We start from the raw sequence: 26,862 nt of genomic DNA, 5'->3' as shown, positions 1-26,862 counted from the left end.
ACTTCCAAACCACTAGATGTTCATTACAAAAAAATTATCACTCTTAAAAAAATATCATAGCGCGCTGGACTATCCATTACAATGACCTGTACTCCATTTAAGGTTTAATGATGACCTACTTTTCGGCACAACTTAAAAAAACTGATCCACCACGAAACCTGAACGATGATAAGCTTCTTCATCGGTTTTTGTTTCGATTAGTTGATAAAAGTTTATTTTTTTCTTTCCATCTCAAGCATTCTCCTCGCTTAAGTTATTTGGAAATATAAATTGATTGACAGCAACTAATACTGTGAGTGGGTTGCCAGCTGAAAATTAGTGATGGCCATGTTCCTTTTCTTTTTAAAGATCTTATACTATGATACTAAATTTTATGCCAACTGTTAAAAGTGGTTCAAAAGTACTACATACCAATTATTTACATCTACGGGAATATTACTCAAACTGACGACGGTAAGCGATGATGATTCCAATGCACTCACCTCAACCATCCAGAGCACGGGAAGGGTGCCGTGCCACTGCCGAGAAAACAATTCCGAATCAATTGAAGATGTCACTCGGGTCAATTGATGACACGTAGTCGTGTTGCATTTTGCGACCTATATTAATTCAATTAAAACCACACCAGCAAGATGGTGGTAGGCAATTGCGGTCGAGCATGGTAATGTTGGTGTGCCTGTGTGACATGGCCATGCCGGTGAGCTTGTGATTGCTTCAAAGTGTACCATTTTACTGCTTTTGGCTGTGATGGCAGTGTTAAAAGTATGATACGAGCACGATATGAAACTGATTTATCTCACGTATCATCTGCTTGATGTGGTTTTGTGTTTATTTTGTACCCCATACTGTACGACATTTGATACTTCTGCCAGCTGAAATGCTGTTTCTTAGATAACTGCGTAGAAAATAAATGGGAGAGCAACTACTGACGGAAAACAAGGAATTTGCGCAGCTGGTTAAGGTAGCATTCCATCAAGTTAAAATTATAATGTGAACCGCTTGACATTTGCCTGCAATCTGCTCCAATCTGTTACAAACAATGCAAAAAGGATTGGATCGACAATGTTATGCAAAAAAAAAAGTTTAGCATGGAAATAGAAAATTGATAAAATGGAGTGTAATTTGAGATCTAATACATTTGTCCACCTTCGACTGTCGCCGTCCTAGACATGTCGTTTCGAAGTAAAATTATGTAATTTTAAACCCATAAATACCCGCAGCTTGTGTACCCTGAATGTTCCCTGTTTTGATCATTATTCTCGTGAGCAACACTATTGCCATGTGTTGAAATGAGAAAAGGTTATGTAGAGTGCCCTTCAAAAGTGTTGTGTTTAATAACCTACGCCGAAGTGAGACGCTCTGCCACGCTCATTAGTATGCATGCTCTCAGCATGTGGCCTTCTCACATTGGTTCCATTGGTACGGTACGCTATGCACTTTTCCCCCTGCACTGGATATGCATTTGTAATGTATGTTTCCCCTCCCTTGTCTGAGCTTTATTTTAAGCCCTTTAGTATATGAGTTGCTCGAAACGTGCTGAACTTTTAAACTGAGCTTCATGTATTGCGCTTTTGTTTCATATTGATGCTAAACAACACTGCTTAGAAAGAAAGAACAAGCTAACCATAAAGTGCACTTTGCCTTCCGGCGCAGTTTATAGTGGGCTTATTGGGGTTGCTTTTTTGTTATCTGTGCCAAGTTCTGATTTGAATAGAACTAGAAAAAGTCTTTTACACCTATACATTACACGTTAGAGCACTTGTCCAAATTGATTGATGCATCGCCGGCATAGAGCGAACTGGTGCACACTTTGCTTCACTGCATGCTACTCAATTAATGCTGCATTTATTCCGATGCCTTCGAGCACGGTCCATTCATGGTCAATTCTACATTTACCACTGCCGTAGTAATTGGAGAGAATGCAATGGTATTTGAAGGTTAATCCGTTTTTTGTGCTTTTTTTTTTAGTGGCGGTTGGTTGCGTTTAGTTCAAACTGGTTTTTATCCGAACCAGTACATCACCCAAAACCTTGAGTAGGTTTAGAATTTATTGATAATTTAATTTTTGCTGAGCGTTGGAAATGTTGCTAGTCTTTTGGATCTTGTAGTTTGGTTCAAGGCTACAAAATATTACAAAAAAAAATGCTTTTAGGTACATTTAAGTGATATAGAGGCTTCCATAAAATGCTACCACACCTACAAGAATCAAATTTAATAAACATTGCCTACCATAAACACAACCAAGCGAAAGAACGATTCCAGCCGGTAAAATCGCACCGCAGGATGGAAAACAATTAAGTCTTCCCAAGTCTCAACAATGTGCACCTCCCGGCCGAATGAAAAAGTACACTTTTGCAGCAAAATACTACGGAATTTGTAAACATTTGCAAACGACACATGCTTGGGCACGATTATTCATTCATTGCAACGGAACAGCCAAAACGAACCGATAATGGATGCTTGACGCTGATTCCACCGCGCTGAACACCGGACAGCTGTTGCATGAACCTGAACTGGTGTGCGTAGTGCAGGCGGCGCTTGACCACGGTGTATTGAACACGATCTTGTCTCGAAAGACGAAAGGCTTCCGTTTCTTCGATAGGTTTGTGACCTTTCACGGTTCAACTGCCGCCGTTTTACGCAGCGTTGTTTTTGCATGCTGTGGAACGGTAGCTGACAGTAAAATCAGATTGTTATTATTGTCTAGTTTACGTTCAGTTAGTGGCATGCATGACCTAGTAAAATAAAATTATTATAAACGTCCCATTTATTCTACCAAATTAGACAAATCAAAATTAGACTAAATATATGTTTGAATTATTATTCATATACGGTTCTGTTTCGCTAAGCTGTTTAAATAAGTACCATTGTTTGCACAGCTGAAGTTAACTGAAAATAACTCTGATCGAATTTTTGCAAACGTAATCAGATGAGACAGTGATGGATCCATGACACATTTGCTAGATTCATGTTTTACAAAAGCAATATATCTACCAACAAATTGGATAACAAACGATCGCAAGCAATCGCTCCAAAATGAACCAAACGATCACTTGCCGGTTCACCTGCTACCTGTACCTGTACCTTGTACCTGCTTGCGTGCGTGTAGGTGTCTACGAGCCACGATCACGTCCGGCTGCCGCGTGGTTTTTGTAAGCGCACGCCGCCCGATCGCTGGAATCTCCGGCGTCCGACAACGGGCGATCTCTTGAGACAGCGCTGTTCATTCGTGAAGCAACCGTCGTGAGCGCCACTTGTGCGAGTGCGAGTGTGGAACACGACGTCCGTACGCAGCAGTGTCGTAGTGTTTTGTTGTTTTGTTTGTTTGCGCTTGTGTGTGCCCGGAAAGATAATGCAGCAGCAGCAGCAACTTATTTGTGCTCACTAAACCGCCTGTCAACAGGGACGCATTTTCAAGATTTATCTTAAACGCATACCTGCTGGTGGTGGATAGTCGCCAGAAATATTACGAAAAGCCGGTGAAGCTTTGCCGTGTAACTGAGGGCTGAAATACATAAGCCCTCTACCTATTGACAGTGGTCCCTGTCCGTGCCGGTTCGGGCAGTCTGACGTGTGCGTTGGTGTGGTGTAAATACCGTTGCAAATGTCTTATTGATGAAGCAACCTACCATGTAAGCCGGGGGGGCAAACCAAATCTGAATACAAAATAAGCGAAAGCATATTTGACGAGCACACGAAAGGTGAAAAACACACGCCGGGGTAGAGGAATAGTGCATTCTACGCGTAAGCTTTATCCACTATCAGCAACAGTGACAAAAAGTGCAGCCAATGAATGTGTGCATTTCGGTGGGTAAAATATTGTGCATTGTTGTTTAGAAGCAGTGTGTTGAGCAAGTGTTCATACGTCAGTGCGTGTCAAACGCCGTACTAGAAAGAAGGATTGTGCAACGAAACGATTCAGCTGTCGTGAATAGTGGTTTCGGGGGCAGGGAAGATTGAATTTGTTTTCAGTGTTATCAAGATGCTGGATCCAAGCAGGAAGAAACGGCCGGGGTAAGCAAACTTTTACTCTCTTAAGACTGTGCTAAGCGTGTGCTGTTATGGTTGACCTGTAGGTAATGGACTCAGTCTAGATTAAAACTGTAATCTTTGTTTGTTGTTAGGTTGTTAAAAGGGTAGTGTTAATTTAAAAAAATATTTAGCATGGCTAGAAAAAACACGTTTTTAAAAAAATTGTCTTAATTTCAGTTTTTTTATTAAATTCATAACCCCCCTTTAAATTAAATACTTCTAAAAATGGTTGCATGCCAATAAGGCTCTTTTGGACCGTTAGATGGTAATATAAGTAAAAGTTCAGTTTTGGATAACATGAAGGATAAATTATGCATTGTTTTGAGAAATGTGAATTGAAAGCACCGATAAACCGACGTGACACTTGCGTTACAAAACAGTCCCACACGAAAGTACTGCCATTTGCAATGAAGGCGATCACTTTTGTCAAAATGAGCTCTGTTCGCGGCTGCTTAGATGAAAACAACTTTTCCAAGTACAAATGACGGACGAAGTGTTAAGCAAGATTTTATGAAAATAATTGGACGAAATACCCAGAAAAATAATTTGATGGGTTTCCAAATTAATACAAGTGATGTGAGAAGTGGAGAAAATATTCTTCGTTGGAAGTTGGGGAGAAAAACAAAAAGTTTTTAGCAGTTTCTCCTCTGTGTCAGTGTAGTAGGCGAATCATTATAGTGATAGCGCTAGTGTTTAACGTATTTTCATTTGAAATAAGGAGACAACTTTTGAAGCTAATTTTGTTCGAAGTGTCACGTCAGTTTGTCGGTGTTGAAACTATTGTAATTATTTTCGATGGTAAACATGACAAGAAATACACCATGCAGAATTCTGAAATTTGTTTTGATTTGTAAGCAATTTAAAATGCGAGAGGATGCGTGACGAGACAATTAAAGGTGTAGTAAGTTTGATTTTGGATACGGTTGTTGATACGGTTGGATGTAATATTTTTGAACTCGCGTTGACTAAAAAATCGTTAAAACATCGCTAAGGAAGGTCATCCTATTTCCAAGAGAATTTTCGACACATGATCGTCCAGGCGACCCCTAAGAGTTACTGGAAACGTTGGAGTTTAGAGGCCTTACCTTGGGTAGGGGGACATAACTAAACTCTTTACATGAGATGTGGATAGAAGTTCGATGGACATAGTCCTATTCTGACAGTCCAAACGAATCTGACATCCCAGGGTCGGAGTTGGTTTTATTTATACTCAAAAGAAGTTATGGGTTTCGTACAGTTGGTTCCGGGTTGTATGTTGGAAAGTTATTGTTTTCACTAAGCTGGTTAAGGTTGACAATAATTTGCTATGCGTTATGTGTTTATCAAATGTTTTTGAATAAATGGTGTGCTCAGAATTCTTCCTGGTGTGTTGCGATGGTGTGATCTGATTTACTGAGTATTATAACACACTGTTTTAATGTGTTACAATTGTGTAATTTGGCTTTCCAAGATGTGTTGGAATGTATCTATAATTTGAAGCCTGTATTTTAAAAATTCTATATAGCAGAAATGCTACACAGGCTCTGTAAATGTACACTATTTACATAAAGAAGCCCAGTTAAACAACTTTATTTGACATTAGAATTGTTAATGTGAACATGAAATTTTTATGTACGCGATCGGCATCCGATTGAAAGACAGTTACGATGGAAAACTAGGCACTTATGGCTTATTGAATAGAATATTGTTCGTTTATATAATCAATAACATCGTTGAAGATAAAAAAAAAAATAAAAAGATTGAGAATAGTTGGGTGAATAGGCGTTTGGCAGATTTTAAATGATTAAACATAAAAATATTGTACAAAAATAAGAGGGTGGGCGACGGGCGGAAAATGAATCTCCTCAACAAGCATAATTTGCATTCCACATTGCGAGAACTCAACGCAGTATCATAACATGATAGCACAGAATCCAATAAATAATCACACACGCGAGTATACCAGACAAAACTTCGCCCTTGATAATCGTTTCAGGCGAAGCGCATTACACAACACAATCCTTTACCAAGGGTGCAATGCGGCAAAGGGCGACTGTCGGTAACTGCAACTGGAACTTTCATCGACACCCCCACGCTCTATTCAACAATGAACCCGGGTAGATGAGACGCAGTTGATAACGGTTGCACCACCAATTCCCATACTCCAAAACATGCTTTGTTACAGTTTCACGTGGCCCGGGCCCGGTAGACGTACCGCGTGCGTGGTGGTTCTACCAGTAATGCTATAATTGCTTCAATCAAATCAACCACTTTTTGTCTCGTTTAATGTGATATCAGTGCTCAAGTTTAGGTGAGCGGAATGAGGATGCAAAATGCAACAGCGAGCTCGAATGTGTGTATGTGTATAAGATGCTTTATAATTAGATGAGTACCGCTGCGTGTCGGTATGCCGCAGATTAGTTGCCAACTTTAGCCACTCATGTCGCTATCCAGGCCGTTGTGTCGCTTCTAGCCGCGATGGTGAGGGTTGTGCATACGGTAAATCACGTCCCGATTCATCGTAATTTATGAGAGGATCCCCGGATTTCCAAACGTTGGACGCATCTCCGGGATTTACTGGAATCGTGCACGGAGTTAATGATCAAAACTCAACAGACGGCCTTTTCAAAAGATCTTTCATTGCTGATTGTGGTAATTCACTGTGCAAGTAGCGGTGTGAAGAGCATTGTTCAAGCAATGATGAAGTGTCATCAGAGCAATTGTACAGCTTGTGCAACTTGATGGCCCTTTTGACCTTTTCCGAGGTTATAGTGTTTCAATTAGCACCATCTGTCTGAAGTCACTGAAGTTGGAAGGGGTTTCAGTATTGCAACATGCTAATTACTGGTCAGCTTTACTTCATAAAGAACCAATTTCTTGGAAAAAGCAGCAAGACAAATGATGGGATACTTTCGCATGTACCTTGCAATATCAGGAAATGGTATTGCGAGCTGATAGGCAAAAATAACCTAATCGAATGGTGAGTGAGAGTGGCGGCCGCAAGATTAGTGTGACGCACGAGAAGAACAAGTCACAGACAAAAAAGACAAAGAAAAGGGAAGGCAAAAAACACCAACCCTCGGAATGTCAGTTGCGTAAAGAAATTGACCGGTGTACGCCTTCTGAATCATTAAACAGTAATTATCTTTTTTTTGGTTTTCTGCTTTGGTCGTTCACTTTATTCTCGCTTTCCCTTTTAGTTCTACCGACTGCCCGGCTCAGGATTGTGCGAGTCCATCCAGGGTCCATCAGTGTCCGCGGGGATCATTAATCCATTGTTTTACCCGACGATAACTTTTGGCCAGTTTCATCCACCCTCGAGAGCAGAAAGGGAGGGGACGGCACATTTAAGCCGTAGTCTAAATGGCGCGTAAAAGACACACGTCTCTTTGCGGATCGGACGCTTTTGGAACGGAGCGAATGTTTAATGCGAACACGATTGAAAGCTTACCGTCCCTGTCCCTTCAGTTTCTTGTTCTGCATAGGTACGGATTTTGATTAAACCCTCATCTGCATAGGGTATTTGTCTCAATTTTTTTGTGAATTCACGAAAATGGTAACAGTTTTCGGCAGTGAAAGGAAAACAGTTCAAGTTAAACGGCGAACGACCTGCTGCCTGCTGAATCGGAACGGATTTATGGAGTGAAAATGAAATTTATTTTAATTATCCGCCGAAGTTTTCCTTTATGCCTCGGCTAGCTCACGTTTCTATCGCGTCTGGTCGATCTGGTTATATGAATGGTTGGATTATTTTTCAAATTTTCCCGTTGCGTATGCTTTGCGAGTGGCGCGTAAGCTATGTGTGCCAAATTATACCTGCAAGCTGCAGCAATAGAGCAAACAAACATTGGCAAAAAATAAAAAAAAAAGTTCAATCATTCCTTTTTACATCCTTCTACTGCTGACGCTGCACAAAAGTTTTATTACATCCCCCTTTTAAAGCCAAACTCTTCGATCAACGTCAACCAGCACAAGATGCCACACTCTGCCGAAACGCAAAACACCATCCGGACATTGAGATTGGCACCGAGAATTGATTGGATCGCTAGTCGAGCCCAGTAGAGAGATGTGGAAACAAAAATCACTTAACCGGATTAAATTGCGCCCTTTACTACGCAACCCAAAAGCTTCGCCCGGCTGCACCAGAGCGCCCGGCACCCGGCCGAGTTTAATAAAAAAAAAGCTTTGTAAAAGCACACACTTTTGTGTGTGTGTGCTTGTACGCACAGTTCCCCAGTTTAGGGGAGGGGATTTACGGCATTAGGATGGGTGGTGGTATGAACATTTTGTGATTCATAAAAATGCGTTTGTGCTGTTGTGCTGTGGGGTCACCGTGGCCTGTTGAGTGGGAATGGAAAGCGGAGGAGAAAAAAAGTACAATGTATGGAACACAACGGCTGCTTGAGGCGGCGTAAACCCTTGTAAATGTATTAATTTGTTAAGTGAAGCAAAGTTTGTGGATGTGGAGTATGGGTTTTTCTGGGGACATGACCTGTAAATCAATCACAAATGGATGGGTCCAAGCGTGGTCAAGTTTAATAAGAGAGCCGTTGCAGGTTGGTGGACGTTGTTTTAATATCTAAAGCAAACCTAACAGTTTTTTGAAAATGGAAGTATTTGTTGTATTTATTTTTATTGCTTTTGTAGACAACTTTAGAGCTGACAAGCTGTTTAACCTGTTTTGTCTCTTTAAATCTGAACTATTGATCTTGAATGTTGTATTATTGATTTTGATATACAGGGTTTACCTAGCCAATCGGGCGTCGTCAAAACGTTATCGGTCGCCGTAAATACTTTTTCGGGCGACGTAAACCCTCAATTGGGCACTGTCATTTCTATTCTAGCATTGTGAAGTATGAATCGGGCAAAGTACAGAATGAATTGGGCCTACTTTATATTGTGTTGCTTTCTAGCTATAAAACAAAACTTTTTTGCGAGTAGTTTAACTGATATGTAAGAAAATTCACTATTTTTAAGTTAAATTACATAAAAAATTATTCAAATTCATTTTTTTTAATTTTTAATTCAAACCCGTACAATGCAATTTGGTTTTATATTTAAAAAAAAATATAATATGTTTGATGATTTAATTAGGTAAACATTTTAAAATAATACATAATAAGTTAAATAACAAGCAAAATACGTATTTTTAAACAACTTGATGAATCAAACACAACGGAGCGACCGATTTAACACCTTCAAGAGTAGGACGCTTTCATTCTGTACTTTGCTCGATTCATACTTCACAAGGCTCGAATAGAAATGACAGTGCCCAATTGAGGGTTTACGTCGCCCGAAAAAGTATTTACGGCGACCGATAACGCTTTGACGATGCCGGATTGGCTAGGTAAACCCTGTATAGTCTAGTTCTTTAAAACGAACTTCTAATCTAAGCGCAATATTAAAAATTGCGCTTAGATTATTAAAATTCCCCAATACATTTCTTCCTTGCACTTATCTTGTCGTTGATATGCTCAGTTAAACTTTAATATCATAATTATCGTAAGGTCGTTCATACTTCAGCGCTTTAATCAAACCATGTAAATTCAAACATCGTTCAAGTAATGTTTGAAGCCAAGTACTAATTACATATGAATATTTCACACCAACAGCAAGACATGTGTTTACCGTTGCTGATTAACAAAACTAGGCCAATCTCTCATAATTATATTGTTACTACACTGTGGTACTACTTCCGACGTACCATATCGACAACTTTCCTAAACACTTGATTGATAGAGCCGGTTTGTGGCATAATGTGCACACGGTACATGATAAACGCTACCAATGGAATATTTTTTTCACATAATTTGCATGTACCATAAGAAACAATCAAACATACACGGGTCCGGAAAGACACGCAACGCGACCCCATCGCTGTGTGTGCGTCTAATCGTTCATCATTCCGCGTGACGTTTGGCGTTGATAGCAATAAAAGCGGTTTGCATAATACTGTTTACCACGCTAATGGTGGCCGCAATCAGTACGTGGCCAAATTAATTGTCATTGTCATCATTGTCGAACCGCGAGCAGACAACCTTTCCCTGCTTCTCTAACGCATCGGTTTGCGGTTTTGACGGTATGGCATTCGCGGCAGGGTGTCCCCGTATTTCAGACCCTTTGCTACGTTCCTGCCTTGCCCGGGGAGGGGGCAAATGATTGCATTATGAACCTAGGCCGCGAGTTGACCACACGGCATAATAAGCACTTTCATCTAGCAGTGTAGTTAATTTTTAATCATTTTCCACACCTCCCGCTAAACGTCCGAATGGAATGGAACTTTATTCTTATAGCTGTCTGGGCAAAGCGAATGTTCGTGAGAGCGACCCACGCAACAACAAAAACCCTCTCCACCCTACAGAGGGCCCTTCAAGTTTAAAGCTCACCAAATCAATAAAAAAAACCCTACCGTAGTGTACGTTTCTGCTGCCACCGCAAATCATAGTGGGGCTTAGCGCACTTGAGCTTGAACCTTGGACCCGCGGAGGAATCCACTCGAGCTAGGAGAGAGATGTGAAGCCAAAGAAAGCAAAAAAGTAAAACATGGAAATCTATAGCCATGGTTTTAATAGTTCTACAACTACACCTCGACTACTGATACACGGTCACAGTCACAGTTGGGTGGATGAAACCTTCGACGCCAGTAATAAATTTGTTACATTAGCCCCGTTTGGTTGAGCGATCTGTTTTTTGCTATTTTCTTTGCGTGTAGCGTTCCTTCCTTTCTTCCGGGCTCCCACCATGCCCTTTCGGGTTTAGGGAGGGCAGCGTACGCTGGGTAACCGCACTACTCGGCCCGAAACGGAAAGTACACCCACCGAACCGGTTTGCGCAATGACTTGGCGCTTAATCTTGGTTACCGAAATAGAACTTGCCCGAAACATCATTTGATTGGGACGCGGCGGGAGTCTCTGTTGCTACAAAAACATTGACGAACAACACCTGAGAGAAGGCAATTAATTACACGTGGAAGGCTATTTTTGTCGAGTTTTGCCGATAGAAGTGGAGTCAAGAAGAACAAGAGGGCATAAAAGAGTGTTAAGAAACATTGGTTTAGCTTTCTAAAGCGAACCAGCTTGAGTGCACTTTATGCCAAAGTTGTTTGTGATAATGCAAAATATTGAGCTCTAATTTATAATTGCTTCCATAAATTACCGTTATGGTATCATCCCAACGCAAATAATTGCACTGTGATCGTTTGCGTTTCAAGGATGCACAGCATGGAATACCGTGATGCATTCCCAAGTTAACACAAAACATCGTATATGTTATTTTAATTGCGTATGTTAAAATCAATCAAACAAAATGACTCGGAGGAATATGCCACCCGACGAGATCACAATGACCTCGAGGTCAGGGTTCAGCCGAGAAAGGCTTCAGTTCGCATATCCCGCTGGCAGCAAAGGAAGGTTTCCGGTTTGTGTAAAAAGCTTCCCACTATGTGCATGTTTGTATTCCCTCCCTTCCGTTCGGAGCCTGCCGATTCTGCACGAGGATGATGTCCACTGCTAGCTCATCGCGATTGACGCACCATTGCCATCGGGCCCAAACACCCGCAATGCGCCAAGGTCAGTTACACGATAGGGGGTTGGGGCTTTCAACAGCCTGCAACGGTGACAATTGAATCAGCATTCAGGTTTAGTGTCATTCGCCAAGCACTCTGCCATCACAGCCATTGGGCAAACCATCGAGCGGTACCGAACGGCCGGGAACAAAGGCACCGAAACGGCGTGAAATTTAATAAAGTTTATGAGTCTCTGGGGAAGCTCGATGGGGATACATCGTCGAGCGGTGGACCCGGGCCCCGATACCATTTAAGGAGCAGATCGTGCGTAAACGAAACATTATAATCGCGCCATGGCGGAAGGAACACTACCATCGCTCAGCTGACAATGGGTCGATGCTATCACGGCGATGGTCGATGGACCGTCGTCGTCGTCAGTCTGACGGGCTTTGGCCCACGGATGCGACCAAACCGTGCGACGAGTAGAATGATTGGCAAATGCGGTTGGTAATGCTATAGGCTGTCGCTGTGTTGTTTCTTTCATCCACAAACCGGCCCTCGGTTGCGCCTCGGTCGTTGCTGTTTCGGATTCCGAACTTCCGGGCGTGTGTAGGCGTTAGGAACGCTGCATCGAACAACCGAAGCCTCAGGTGATAGAGCGAAAGTTTGGCCGTTATGTTTGCTACAAATTCAGCTGGTTTAAATTCGCCACAGTTGGGGCGAGGAATTTGTGTTGGACCTAATTTAATATTTATTTTATTACCTGAAAGTATATTGCAACCTTTGCGTTACGGTAAGAGCCTTCCGATAACATTGCGTGCAGGGTGGTGGTTTGTTTTATGGAATTTTTATTTCCACTCAGATGGGCCAATGATTTTAACCTTTTCCGGTTGATAGACAATAAGGCACTATAGCTTAAACGTTCCCAATTTTTCCAGCTATTTTCACAATTTCAGTCAAATCTAGCCCATAAATTGTCCGGGCCGAAAAGGAGGAACTGTATTTTTCTCAATTAAATTTCTTTCTTTTAATAAAGAACCATTACATCTTTCGGATGATATTGTCGAACTTAAAAGATGATATTTCTTCTTCTTCTATTTGGCGTAACGTCCTACGCGGACATGCCGGCCTATACAGGCTTTCGAGACTTATTTACCACATAGTCGGATAGTCAATCCTTGCTACGGGAAGACGGTCCATTCTAGGATTGAACCCATGACGGGCATGATATTGAGTCTTACGAGTTGACGACTGTACCACGGGACCACCCCTTAAGATGATAGTATGTATCTTAATTGTACAAAGGCCATATTGTAACTATCCTTATTGTTATGTGGATTTTTCATTTATTTATTCCTTCAATTCATCCTACTGTCAGAGACTTACAAAACAAATGTTTGAGATCTATAACGTGTCCATAATTTCTGATGAAATGAAACGACTCTATCATATTAAATTACAAAACTCATGAAAAAGGTATAAATTCATGGTATGACTCGTCAAGGTAAACTGCGAGAGTAGTTTACAGTGTGTTCAAAACAAGACAAAAATCGTTAGATCCGAGTATAGTCGATCAGAAACCTGTCTTCAAATGAGAGCTAGGCCTTAAAATCCTACCATGTGCCTGATGTCTTGCTCGATAGCTGCCAAAGCGTGGTGTAAGTTATATATGTAGTCGTACAAAATGGAGTGACGAAGGAGTCCACTACGATTAAATTCACTGTGAAACTTCAACCGGCCTGCCATTAATAATGGGGAATCTTTTGCCTGAAAACCCTGTTTCTGTATATTAATTATTATGATTATTATTAGTGTTATTATTATCATTATTATTTATTAGTTGATCTTCAACGAACCATATGGCCTAATAAAGATAGGAAACAGTACAAAAAATACATAGCAAAATCAATCCTTTTATCACAGAACACTGCGGCCACAGCAGAAGCTGGAGACGTTGTTTAAAGCACTGGGTTGAAACATTAAAGTAAAAGCAATCCGAAACATTGGTGAATACATCCGACATGCGAAACATAGGGTCAGACCGACCAGTGCTGGAGCGGGGTTGAACAACCCGTAGAGTTTCTCTGGTTCGATGCTATGCAGCAAAGGCGATGACTCAATAAAGCCATTTAGCAGGCCAGCGTAAAAGAGCACTATGCATTGCTTCTTCTAACCGAAGGAGGCTCAAGGCCTAGAAGACGACACCGTGCGGCATAAGAAAGATCGCAAGATTATTGCGATCCTGCTAGGGAAGCAAACCTAGGGCATATCCTGAGAGCTTTCGTTGAATCGCCTTAAGTCGGACAATTGAGGAAGCAGTAGTTGGGCTATAGACTACACATGAATATTCCAAGACCGAGTGAACGATACTATTGTAGACAGCCTTAATGCATATACGGTTACGAAATTCATTAGTTGTCCGGATATACAGGCAAAATAGTTAGTCTCCTCTGGCTCGTCATCGATATGCTGTTTAAAATTTTAACTGGAGTCTAGAACAACACCCAATTCTTTGACATAATTTTGTCGATTAACTGCGGTGCCGTCTATGAAGTAGGTAGCAGTAATTGGGCTCCTGCATCGGCAAAAGGACACACAGAAGTATTTCTCGATGCAGATAGTCAGGCTGTTGCGCTTGCACCACGGGAAGAAGGTTTCGATGCAATCTTGTAGGAGGATACAGCCACCCGTGTTGTTTGACGACGTATTAGCTATTCATTAGGTAAGACATGAGCCCCCGCAGGAACGAGCAGCGAAGTTCCAGCTTATGGAGTTTAGTAAGACGAATTGCGTGTGGTACAGTCGAATGTTACTTTCAGATCTGTATAAATTGCATCGACTTGTTCTTCGACATCAATTTTACTAGTGTTATAGCTCACAAATTCAATCATATGTGGTAGTCGTCTTTTTGGCACGAATTCATGTTGATACGAGCTTAGGCTTACATTGGGGCTTACATAGCACTAGTTCGAAACCCTTGTGATATGGCAAATAAAGAAGTAATGCCCCTGTAGCTGATGGCAGCCGTCCTGCCACCAATTTCATAGGAACAATTCAAGACTTCTTTCATGTTATGGGAAAGTAGTGATTTGCATATTCTGACATACATTAAATTCAAACTGCATCACGTGCTGAGTTCGTTCGAGACTCCAAGACTTATGCAGTTTTTGACAATCAGCGTAGCAAAAGACTGGCAAAAAGATGTTATAGTTCACGAAAAAGTTAACCTTTTTTATGTTTTTTATAGCAATTGTTTACTTGAACTGTTGACATTGGTATAATATAAACAATTGTCTTCTTCTCTGGGCATATAAGATCATAACATGTTCCATGTAGAACTTAAGTCGTCAAGCATACAGAATAAATAAGCAAAGCTTAATACTACTGAATAATACAATGTAAATTAAATAAGAAAAGAAAAATTATCAACAATAAATTAGTTGTATCTAATTTATTTACGCTTAATAGAAATAAATCGATAAGTAAATACATTCACTTCATTCCTATTTTTCATCAAAAATCGCTTTACAATGAAATATTGAAGTAAGCTGCCCTAAGATGTGTTTTATTTATTTATTTATTCATTCGTTATATCCTGCTCTTACTGTAAACTTCCTTCAATACATGCAAGCATGTATTGATATTTTACACTGAATAATTATTTGTCATAAACAAAATATTATTATTGTGTACATCAGATTTTTTACTGCAAATACGTCACTAGGAAAGAAATTTTCAGCTAGTTGCTTTTATACCAATATGCTAACTGACAATTTATATTGGAATAGATAGCAAGCAATAATTAACACGAACGATTTCGTATCGTGCCACCGTAGCAAGGACCCGGTGCTATCTGGTTGCGTGGTTCTTATACGTTTATGCTTGTTTTGCCCAGTATTGTATTACACATCTGTAAAAAATCGAAATGTCACTGACTTGTAGTTGGAACATTTTTGGAGGCCAACAATTACATGACATACGATAATATCTGCACCCTGCAGGAAGAAAATGAAAACGCATACCTCAGCATCACTACGACGAAATAAGAAGAAATCAGCACACCGTACCATGTTATTTACGTCATTTAGAGCTAAACCATTCAATTGCGGAGAATTATTTATTGATCGATTGCTCCCCGGCTCCCTTATTTGCCTACCGTCGAGAGCGTTTGTGACGTGCCGTTTGTCTTGCCAGGGACTGGTCTACTAGCCTTCTAACTTCAAGGTTAGCAAGGGGTAGCCAGACACCCCCGCACCAAAAAAGATCCATGAATGGCTGACTGCACAAGGGTACGCGGGTCCAGTTCTTCTAGGTTGGAAGAACCCATCCTGTAGTACAACCTGTAGAATCGTTATGCAGATTCGTTCGAGTGCAGTACGCCGCAGGCTGTCTCAGCAAGATAGTTGGCGTAGATTGACGTGCGAGTTTGAGGTTGCACTTGGCGCGTGCAAGATTATTGGGGCGCCTTTTTCGTTCGCCCCAGTACTGCGTAGTGGTGAATTAATTTGAACCGAATAGACGTCAGAGCAGACACGGTGGGCGGACCTACAACCGTCGTGTGTGCACTATCCGTTCCTTAAGGAAGTGCGAACCGAGTGGTATCAGATCTGTTTGGTTTACTACAAACATACACAAACACATAGAGGCGTCTTGTAAGAGTGTCACGTGTCGGCTTAGTAGGCGCGGGAACGCGCGTGTCCATTTGTCATAAGCTGTAGCGCACAAAAAAGGGCACACCGTGCGATACCGAGGTAAAAAAGCGATAATAGTAACGACATCTCTCATCTATTACTCTCATCTTCTCCTGCCACCACTCACAGTCACGACCGAGGAGGGGGAGTTGTAGTAGCAGAAAGGTGGGACCCGTTTGGGGAAGCTCGGAAAATCCATAAGCTCCATGCTCACATGGCGCTAATACGGTACTTCCTGATCGTGTGTCATCTGCTCGTGTCATCGACAGCCTCCTTAGCTCGGGTAGCGACGGGGTTCCGTTGCAGTTTGGGGGTGCCGCTTCCGGAGCTCGTGACAGATGGCACGCTATGCTGATGGCACGGTTCCAGGTATTTTCTGACACTGTTGCTTCCTCGAATCACCGGCACCATAAATAACGGATATCGAGGAATAACTAATGCCACCACGGGGCAATCAATTGGATTTAATTGCCGCTTCCCGGGCAACATCCCCACTCTGACGTTGCCGTTGAGATGTCGGTTGGTTGACAGTAGAAGGCTCGGTCCAGCTCGGTGTGCTGCACCGGTGGTCATGGCGACACGGCCGTTCGTTCGGCAACGTGGGCGCACGTTTTGGCGCGATTTATCGAACAGCTTCAACAATATGCCGCTTCTGCCGATCGGAATTTGTAAACAAATGTTGTTCCACTCGAGCACGGGTGATGTGTTCTTTTTTAATCCTCCCTGTCTCATGGGGAGGTGATGGGATTTTCTGCTCAGATTTCACGGAGTGCAATGCTAACACGTGACCGCGAAACCGAGCGGTGGTGGAGAAAGGCGGTAGGGCGATTTGACTGCCTTTTAAAACGTTGAGCTGGGATGGGCAACCGGGATGAGGTTGCGGTTTCGAGATCAATGCTTTTTTGTTCAATTTGTGTTAAGGCGGAAACGGGAAGGGAGCGCGGGATAAAATGCGCCACCGCTAAATAAACCATTTTTCATCTTTTCGATCCGACCGAACGTGAATTTTGCTTTTGTTTCAGTGTGTATGTGTGCATGTGTATGCGCTTAAATTGTTTTAAAATCGGTATGGAAAAATTATAAAAGCCTTTACTTTTGGGACAGCCTCCCGTTGTGGTTGTCCTTGTCTTGCAAAGCATACAGAAGCTGGACGAAGGTAACTGCGCTTATCATCGAGCATGCTGATGCATCGCTTATCAACCTTGACTCATCAGCGTGCGCTGTGTGAATGTGGCTAATGTGCATGTTTTGTTTGCCTCGCTCCATTGTTGCAATGCCGGGCCCTAATAGTGTGCACGGGACATTATTCGCGGGGCGAATGGGTCACCCAATAGGGTAGGAGCGATAAGAGGGTGCTCGCTCACACATCATCATTTCATAATCCAATGTAGCCGAGCTATTTAAATTAGCCGCGGTTTATGTTCTTCAATCACGCACCACAAATGGACTTATTTGTGGTTCTTTTGTTGTTGTTGTGTTTGTTGGCTGGCTTGTGAGGTGTGCTGTTCTTGTTGTTGTTGTTGTTGTTTGGCATAGTCAGCCCTTCGAGGTTCCGATTCGTGAGATAGCAATCTTAACAAATGATTGCGCCGTTAAACACCTTTGCTTTGGGATGGCCGACTGGGGGACGAGGGTTTCGGTGCGATACGAGCGGGCACGGTTGGCCAGTTTGACGGCACGTTGGGGTTCTTCTTCGAGGTTGGCTCACTAATGGCAGCTTACTTTGTGGACCGTTGCTTGTGAGCGGAAGAGTTGCCCGCATTGCCATGATATCCGGTCGAGAATGTTTTTTTCCTTCTAAGTAGAGCTGATTAGGGCGACGATTGGGTGGAGTTTATATCGTCATAACTTTATTTCACACAGCTCCGTTTATGATTAGTGGCTCTCATGTCTCGACCGGATTACTTCATTCCTACATTACGGCCTATCTTCCATCTAGTAGGTCTGGATTCAAATCCTGCCTACTATGACACGCAATGATGGATAGCTAGACAAATTAGTACGATGAATTCCGGTACCGATTTACATAAGCTCGCAACTCTCTAGTCGGGAGCAAAGATAAGACCACTATTACAGCACACCTGTTGCCATTTGAACTTATTGCACCTGGCTATAACGTGGAGATAGGGGAGGTGGTTGTACATTGCTCCTTCAATCCATTCTCGCTGTGCCTGCCACGGAATAGAACATGTTTTATTCATCTCTCTAACGCTAACCGAAAGGGCCAGGGTGTGCGATTCCGATAGTCGTTGATTATTATCATCAGGCATTCGGTTCACCACACTACTGGTGACCCAATCGTTTCTCGTTGCACATCATGCGCCCCCTTGCCCTTTCGCGGCGTCTGTGGGACGTTAATGAGGATGAGAGTGAAAAGTTCCCCCAGCGGTGCAACGGGCCCGATTGAACTGGGCTTTTTCTTGCCATTTGCACGACCGTCTGCCATATGCACATCTGGGCTTAACGACCAGGCCAGGTCGTAAAAACCTGTTCGCTGGTCGAAGCGCTTTCGTTTTCTACTGCTTCCCTTCGGTGCCTCCGACCGGGCGAGTTCCAGTACGAAAAGATAATGAAAATCGTGGCTTAATGACTGGGTGTAGCGGAACTATGACTTAGATTTAGGTGCATGTAAAGGCATGTGGTTTGGAGTTGCTGCCAACCTACACTTCTCATTGCTTTGACACATTTTGGAATGTTTCGTACGCTTTTTTTAGCCAATTGAAAATTAGATCCCTTAGAAATGGTTGATTCTTTGCTATTATTTATATCCGTTAGAATATTGTTTTTTTTTTCTTTATTTTTATAGAGACATTGAGCCAATTGGCCTCATTCGCCTCTTATTGGAATATTGTTAGATATTATAGATTTGGGCTCAATTTGCAGGAAAAATGTACTACAGTTGATGATGATAAATTATAAATTCATCTGATTTATGAATTAATCATTCTAAATTGATTTTTTTAAAAAGAAAAAAAACGACACAAGTAGAAAATGCATTTATCGGATGCATCAACAATATGTCAACCATGCGACTATTGCAGTTGGCTTAGAATTTGAAATGGCGGGTGCCCTGCATTGGGATTTTAAATCTTCAACTAAATAAAAATTTAAGTTTATATACGTTATTTGTTGAAAAAAACATAAATTCACACTTTTTAAGGAATGAATGTTGTTGATATTAAAGTCAAAAATGTAAAATTCATGTCAAATACGGCCGAGATATGAACAAGAATATTGTATTATGTCCACTTTCATTCAACAACGAAGCCCACAGTGCAGTGCTGGTGGTTCCGGATCAGATTGGATTCACAAGCTCGAACAGCTCGAGCAGTTTGAATAGCTGCTCGAAAAGTTCATTCGAGATATAATGTTTTCAATTTTTTAATGAACATTTCAAGAAGAATACAAAAATGATGTAACCTTTTTTTTTCAACCAAAAATTGTATCACAATAAATCTTGACTATCATGTGAAAATAAAATGGTGGAATGTATTCATGCTATAGTGATGGACGCCTCTCATCTGTCAAAATTACACGTTGGTGGATCCCTACCAGCAAACGCATAATGATATCACCTCTTCCACGTGCGTGTTGTTCCAGTCGTACAGCACACACGTCAGAAAAATATAAACATTGGACCTAGCTTAATTTCATTGTTTTGTGTGTGTGTTTTTTGTTTGCGTTCCCAGTTTAAATGTTGTGAATTAGAGTGTTTTAGATTTAGTTGCTAGCTATCTTCGATACATTCCCGTGCCAAAACCGTCGCACACGCTTAGCGTAGCAAAGTGTTTCTTCCTCCACTAGCTCGTGATACTCAACGCAATGGAGTCCTGTTGTTAACTTTCCCTCCCTACCCGTCCCCTAGCAATGGTACGGTGTCAGTGTGGAGCACCAGTACGGCCGGAATCGATACGGTACTCGCAACTACGCTCGGGACGGCGGTAACGCCAAAAACCTTCAGCACTGGCCAGCTGCATCAGACGGGCCTTAGCCATCAGCCGAACGGAACCGGAAACGGCAACGGAGTCGTCCATCACCACCCGAACGTCGGCAACGGGACGGGACTGAATCACGCGCACCTTCACATCGGCAGCAACGGCAACAGCCACAGTGGAAGCATTGGCAACAACAGCACCCACAGTCTTACACCGCACGGCGGCCACGGCGGCGCTTCCAGTTGGAACAACCGAACCAGTATTTGCAGCACGCACAACAAGGTAAGGCCCAGTGCTAAATGCTTTTCCTCCGCTTTGAACCTGTTTCTGCTTCTCCCGTAGTTTGTATTTTGTGTTGTTTTTTTTTTTCGCCTAACCGCCACCGGATGACGCATTTGCTGTGGTAGGTTCCGTTGAGGCCGTGTATGGGCCACTTTTACGGTCGCTTCGTGATCGTGATCATTCATCGAAATGTAAATATTTACCTGGTTGTAACAGTTTCGTGTTTGCTGATTGTGCTCACTAGCTCGCGACCGGTCCCGGCTTGGAGTGGAATGGTTAAGCAACGCTGGGTTGAGTTGCTTGTTGGTTGATAAAGTAGAATTGCTTTTTTTTAAACCATTCTTGCTGCTGGTAGGATGTTTTATGTTACTTTCAATTGTCTACAGCTGCTTTTTTCAATATTTTGTGATATTGCTACATGTGAGCAATATTCATAATTTTAAGAGAATTGTATATATTTCCGACATTTATCACTTTTCTCAATAGAGTGTGATAAAAAAGCACAACTAATGTGCATTAATAAATCTTCGTGATGAAGTGGTTGATCCGCGGTTATGCTCTTTTAACCACACAAACCAACACGCACACACATCACTACCGCCAATCCATAGCAGGTGGCAACTTGACCGTATGTCCGTGACCGTGGGTGTGTTGAAGGATGTTTCACTCTAAACTGTAAAAGAAACGAATACAAAAAAACAGCCCGTCTTTCATAACATTCCCGGCTCAGCATGGGTGGAAATGGGTATGGAATTTCCCCAAAGTGCAGAGGTATTCTTTTTTTTTTGTGGGGCGTGTGGAACACAACATCAGCCAGCCAGCCAGCTAAAGGGCAGGTCAGTAAAGCGTGCACTCTGAGTGAAAGCAGACGGCAATTTATCGGTGGAAAGAGCGATTCACTTTTCACATTTCACACGCGAAACCAACTTCGTTGCATAGAGGAATGTAATCCCCCGCGTGCATTAGTTGTGAGCAGCATATCGGCAGTGTTGCACTGATCGTGATTGCCCTTTCGCGATCGCGTTTAAGCCACAGAGCTGTGTGCGTGCATCTTGATATCGAGGCAGCAAACACTTCGGCGCCGAGTTTTCCGAGCGGTAGTGGGGCAATAGTGCAATCAAGCTAGGAAACAAACTATCATCATAGGAGCACGTGAGTTTGCGAATTCACTCTCGCAAACGGTCGTCAGCTTCCTTCGCTGCTGTGTGCTGTGAATGTACTCCGTCATCATCATCACCATCATCATCAGGTCGATTCGCGTCCACTGACTTCTCATATAGCATAAAGCGGGCACAAAAAGCCAGCCAGACACATGATATTCTATTCTTTGGGTTCGGTTACCGGTGGGTGATTGAGGGTTCAGTATGTTAGTTGGTTAGTTGGCGTAGTTCGTTCGGGGTTGCTCTAGCGACGCGACATCGTCAGTCACACAGTGGGCCGTGCGTGCTCGTTGCCAAATAAGCACACTAGGGACGACAACAACAACAGAGTACGGTGTTTTATTAGACGGTCGAAACCTTGAACCGTTCGCAGGGACGATGGAATATTAATATTAGAGTGTTAGTGTGTGTTCGTCGGGTTGTTTGTGTTGTGTGGTGTACGCCTGACTTGGCGGCATTGATTAGATATTGATTGCGGAAACTTATTGCTTCGGAATTAGTTCGGAACAGTCTTATCAATATCATCTAACATACACGACCACACAGGCGCTTAGTGGATTAGAATTATAAAACTACGACGTATGTTGTGTACGATTTGCAAAGGGATTGCTTCATGTTAGTGAGGCAGATGCGGTGAAAAGTGCATTATTGTGCTGTTGTATAAGATGGTGATTGGAGAGAAACACTTTCGCTGTCCTATATGAGCATTGTGAGGACGAGTTTTGCCTGGCGAGAGGCTTACGATCAAGGGGAAACAATACTGTTCGTTGTTATCTCCAGTCGCGATTAGCCAGTAAAATGATAAGAAAGTAAAACTATCTCTAATAGCCCGTAGTGTCGATGGTCGTTATAATTCCAATTAAATCCTTTCGAAACGATAACCAAATTTAGTTCTGTTTGAACGGTCTAATCTATGCTGCGTAGCGACTCTTTGTATGAGTAATGTTGCCCTTTTCTTATCGTAAAACGCCTCTAGTACGACGAACTATGAACCAGCCAGAATCGTTACCAATCGTTGTTCAAACCGTGGCAAATCATTTACTCTTGGCAGCCAACAAATACCAAACAGCATACGTGTGTGACCCCGAACCAGCTGTTCGTTCAATCATCTCCCTTGTACGCCATGGAGGAATGTGCGAATGTCGACTCGCTTGAACTGTGAACCAAACGGTCTGGAGTTGCTTCTACCTTTTTTGTCTCCTTTTCCTGTGGAAACGACCGCGCTAGGGAAAATGTTCACAAAAAACACACACACAAAGAACATCTTGGCCACGGATGTCCGTTAGGGTGACCGTTTGATGGTGGAACATTAAGTGGTAATAGTACACCACTCGCGCCGCTGCAAAGGAATGTTTTAGGTGATATTTTTGTCAACGGCGAGTGTTTGCGTTTAGCCGCTGCCGTTTTGTTGTTTGTATGGTGTGGGTGGGCAGTGGTTTAAAGGCGACAAACCAAACAGCTCTCCACCTAACACAGATCATTCACACATCGAACTCATTAAGAGTGGACACAAGCGCAGGCGTCGTTGTGAGGAATCGTGTACGTTGATCGCATTTCACCGCGAGCAGAATTTGTGCACGGGGCGGCTGTGTTGGTGATGGCGATGACGATGAGCTCGATCTGCTGCTGTGTGTTGCTGCACATCTTCCCCGCGCATGAAAGAGCATTGCCACCGCCGCCTCTGCCGCGATCTCAGTGCTGTTGAGTGAAAGATCGCCATGCTCACGTGCACTACGATGGGGCTCGTAAATGAGCGCGCGAAGGGACAACTGCAGTGCGCACAGCAATGACAATTCAATTGTTTCACTGTGCGGTATGATTGTTTCTTTTTAGTTTGAAATTGGCCCTTTTTTGTATCAACTAGGCGAAAGAACTGAAGGTGAAAACGGTTGCAAAGATTTTAAATGCACTTTTCAAGATTGCATCAAGCATCCCCAGAGCACGGCACGTGTGGTGATTGTGACGCGTTGTGGTAGAGCGCAGCTCGAGCCGCGTTTGGTCTGTGTGTGAGAAGCGCAATCGGTGTGAGAAAATCTAGTGTGCTGCGGGGCGCTCTCGCGCGAAATTCAAATACCGACACTTTTTGCTCCTGCGCTCGAGAGAGCGCGATCTCATCGCGCGCGCACCCGCCTCGGCCGGCGAAACAACAATGCATTTACATCCGAGCTGCTCACAATCGAACCTCTGCCTGAACTCGCCACTCTATCGCAACTTCAACCATCCGGCCACGGCGACACCGGCGACAGTGCTCAGGGTTAGTCCACAGCCGGTACCGAAGGTACGTACCAGTCGGTCGCACTCGTCGTCGTCCGCGCTCGGTGGCGGCGGTGGTCTCGGCGGTGCATCCGGCGTTGGAGACTTCTGGACCGGTGGCAGTGCGCATCCGAACAGCTGCAGTGTCAACACGGGACTGCTCAGTGGTCTCGGTGCAGCGGGCGCCAGCTTTCACGGGGGCGCTGCGTCATCACTCTTCGCCCAGGAAGCGTTTGTAAGCGACCGAAAAGCAAATTGTAACCCATCCTCTTCCCTCTCTATATTCACCTTTGGTTTTCCGTTTTTTAAAGCCATTTTTGGAATGGAATAATTAATAGTATTTTTTTGTATTGCTTTTTTCATTTGATAGCGACGATCCAACCTAAGCACAATGTCACAAACCGGCGATGATCTGCACACACCCAACTATCTGTCCTGGCGAAAGCTACAGCTGAGCCGTGCGAAACTAAAAGCTTCCAGTAAAACGTCCGCCCTGCTGTCTGGATTTGCCATGGTAAGTAAGAACACAGTTAAGGGACGGTATGAAACGGACACTCCGCGCCAAGAGTTGGCTTCCCCTTGTTCGCTTAGAGTCGTCAGCCTCTTCTATCCTTCATCCACGCATTCTTGGGGGTCATTGTCAGTGTCAGTGTCGTTCAACGGCATTTGGGAAACAATCTGTGTTGCGGTGTTGCTTGGGGGCAGGTCTCGCAAGCAGGGACACCGGCCGGCGGGCCTGGTCGGTCTGCCTCAGTTGAGTGTTCAGTAAAAAAGCCGCGCGCCACGCCAGGTTGCTGCGGATGGTTCCGTTTATTTTAAAAATAGTTTAATCCTAGCCATCCGAATTTTTATTCAACCTCGTAGAACACACACACACACACACCTCCCAGCGGGCAGGCAGGTTGTTTTGATATTTCGTGCCGGACGGACAGGGGCAGAAGCTGCTGTGAGGTACCAATTTGCATTGCCAACAAAAAACATACACGGACACGGCTCAACGCATTTCTGCTTTCCGCTGTCCCCGAACTCGCTGCTGCGCTTCCGTGTTACGCACTCTGTGCTGTGCTGTGCGGGGTGTGTGTGTTTGTGTGTGTGTGTGTGTGTGTGTGTGTGTGTGTGTGTGTGTGTGTGTGTGTGTGTGTGTGTGTGTGTGTGTGTGTGTGTATCTAATGCGGCAAGTGACCAACACAATTTACAAGCGATCATAAACTTTGTGACCGGTTGTGTGAACGGTTTCGGATGCGGTTTTTTTTCTTGTTTGTTCTTTTTTTTGTGTAACGGTTACGGGGCGTGTGTTACCAACATAGAACACGGGGAGGACCATTATCCCACCCAACGGGCCCAACTACCACGGCGGGAAACATTCCACTGCTCAGAAACTATAACAAATCGTCGTTACCATCGCGTGCACATGCCCGCACAAGATGATTATGATTAACGAGCTTCTTTTCTTTGCGGGTATGTAACATTCCATTTGGAAAGATGGTCGTCCGAAAAATTCCGATCTCATTCACGACGCGTGCGGTGACCTCGTGGAGAAATAAACTTAATTTTCACATGTCCATGCTAATGTGAAAACATATGGCATGAATTTTGTTATTATCGCCCACGTGCGTTTGTAGTAGGTTAGGTTTTATTTAGAAATCGTGGTTTTTATCGCACGAAATCGTTGCAATTACATTGTTTCGTACACGATGAAAAACTGTTTCCACTAATCGAACTATTACTTCTCGCTCCCTTTTCACAGGTCGCTATGGTTGAGGTGCAGCTGGATGAAAATACCAAAGTGCCATCGGCAATGCTGATAGCGTTCGCCGTGTGCACCACGCTCCTGGTGGCGGTGCACATGCTGGCGCTCATGATCAGCACCTGCATCTTGCCCAACATCGAGACGGTGTGCAACCTGCACAGTATCTCGCTCGTACATGAATCGCCCCACGAGCGGCTGCACTGGTACATCGAGACGGCGTGGGCCTTCTCTACCCTGCTCGGCCTAATCCTCTTTCTGCTCGAGATCGCCATCCTGTGTTGGGTGAAGTTTTACGATCTCAACACGACGGCCGCCTGGTCGGCCTGCATAGTGCTCATTCCAGTGCTGGTGATCTTCGTGGCGTTCGCGCTCCACTTTTACCGCTCGCTCATGATGCACAAGTACGAGGTGACCGTGTCCGGCATTCGGGAGTTGGAGATACTCAAGGAGCAGATGGAGCAGGACCATTTCGATCAGCAGCAGCACCATCACGGGATACTGCACCCGTCCGGGCTGCAGATCGTGTGATGCAAAGCCATCGACTTCCATAACCACTTTTATATTTTTACAAATTACACCAACTGTGATTTCATGCTTCAACATAAACCTTAATTGTGAACCTCGATTGGATAGGATCTGGTTTGTTTGTTTGATTTTTTATTTTTCTCTATTCCTTTCCTTTAACTGTTTCCTTTGTAGTAGGTCCCTTTTCTCACAATACCTCCCTATCCGCGATAGCTTCTAGTGATGAGAAACTATGTCTAGTGTAATAATCGATTTATTTTATTTCCCTTTCGCACCCAACATAACTGTATCACACACAAAAAAGACATCGAGTAGAGAAAGAGAGAAAAACTATTGTTACTTACCCTTTAACGATCACGAGTAGACAACTAATTTAATTGCTAACGAGAAATGTATGACGAGCATGTGAACCGTTGCCGGTCAGATTTATGCAAATAAATCACAAATTATAATCGAACTGGACGTGCGATTGAAGCAATTGTTATGCTTCAATACAGTTAAGCATTATTGAACGAAGAAAAGAAATGCGGTAGTTGATTGAAACGACAACACAGACGATTGTATTCACATCAACATTCCCGACGTGATGAAGAAAATAAAGTGAATGAAATCGTATTGTTGGATTGTTTTTAATTTTTAAACATCGAAGATCAAAACCTTATTCAAATTGATTGTGTTGTAATTTGAAACAAATCTGGTAAGTATTGCAGAGATATCTCAATATTAGGCTTACTCCCAAGATTTTTTAAAT

General features: G+C 43.2%; 1 protein-coding gene across 5 annotated transcripts; it reads left to right on the top strand.

The window, feature by feature from the left end:
- Positions 1-3,217: 3,217 nt before the first annotated feature.
- Positions 3,218-26,568, top strand: LOC121592762 (calcium release-activated calcium channel protein 1). 5 transcript variants are annotated; one of them, XM_041914523.1, is made up of 4 exons: positions 3,218-4,014; positions 20,072-20,423; positions 24,207-24,350; positions 25,584-26,568. In XM_041914523.1, exons 1-4 carry the CDS (start codon positions 3,983-3,985, stop codon positions 26,112-26,114), a joined length of 1,059 nt encoding a protein of 352 aa, XP_041770457.1. In that variant the 5' UTR covers positions 3,218-3,982; the 3' UTR covers positions 26,115-26,568. The 5 variants fall into 5 exon arrangements, with proteins under 5 accessions (XP_041770457.1, XP_041770461.1, XP_041770459.1 ...); XM_041914527.1 differs by lacking the exons at positions 3,218-4,014; positions 20,072-20,423 and adding exons at positions 20,447-21,912; positions 23,417-24,071; XM_041914525.1 differs by lacking the exons at positions 3,218-4,014; positions 20,072-20,423 and adding exons at positions 20,447-21,982; positions 23,417-24,071.
- The last annotated feature ends 294 nt before the right edge of the window (positions 26,569-26,862 follow it).

The sequence above is a fragment of the Anopheles merus genome, chromosome 2L, assembly GCF_017562075.2.
Source record: "Anopheles merus strain MAF chromosome 2L, AmerM5.1, whole genome shotgun sequence".
In the NCBI taxonomy this organism is placed as follows: Eukaryota; Metazoa; Arthropoda; class Insecta; order Diptera; family Culicidae; genus Anopheles; species Anopheles merus.
The sequence above is the reverse complement of the archived record's forward strand: the minus strand, read 5'-3'. Positions and strand labels throughout refer to the sequence as shown.

Excerpts from the sequence above, each read along its gene's own strand:
- LOC121592762 (XM_041914523.1), top strand. The coding sequence starts at position 3,983 with ATGCTGGATCCAAGCAGGAAGAAACGGCCGGG. Across the intron at positions 4,015-20,071 it reads AGCAGGAAGAAACGGCCGGG|CAATGGTACGGTGTCAGTGT; the intron begins GTAAGCAAACTT and ends CCCGTCCCCTAG. Across the intron at positions 24,351-25,583 it reads TGCTGTCTGGATTTGCCATG|GTCGCTATGGTTGAGGTGCA; the intron begins GTAAGTAAGAAC and ends CCCTTTTCACAG.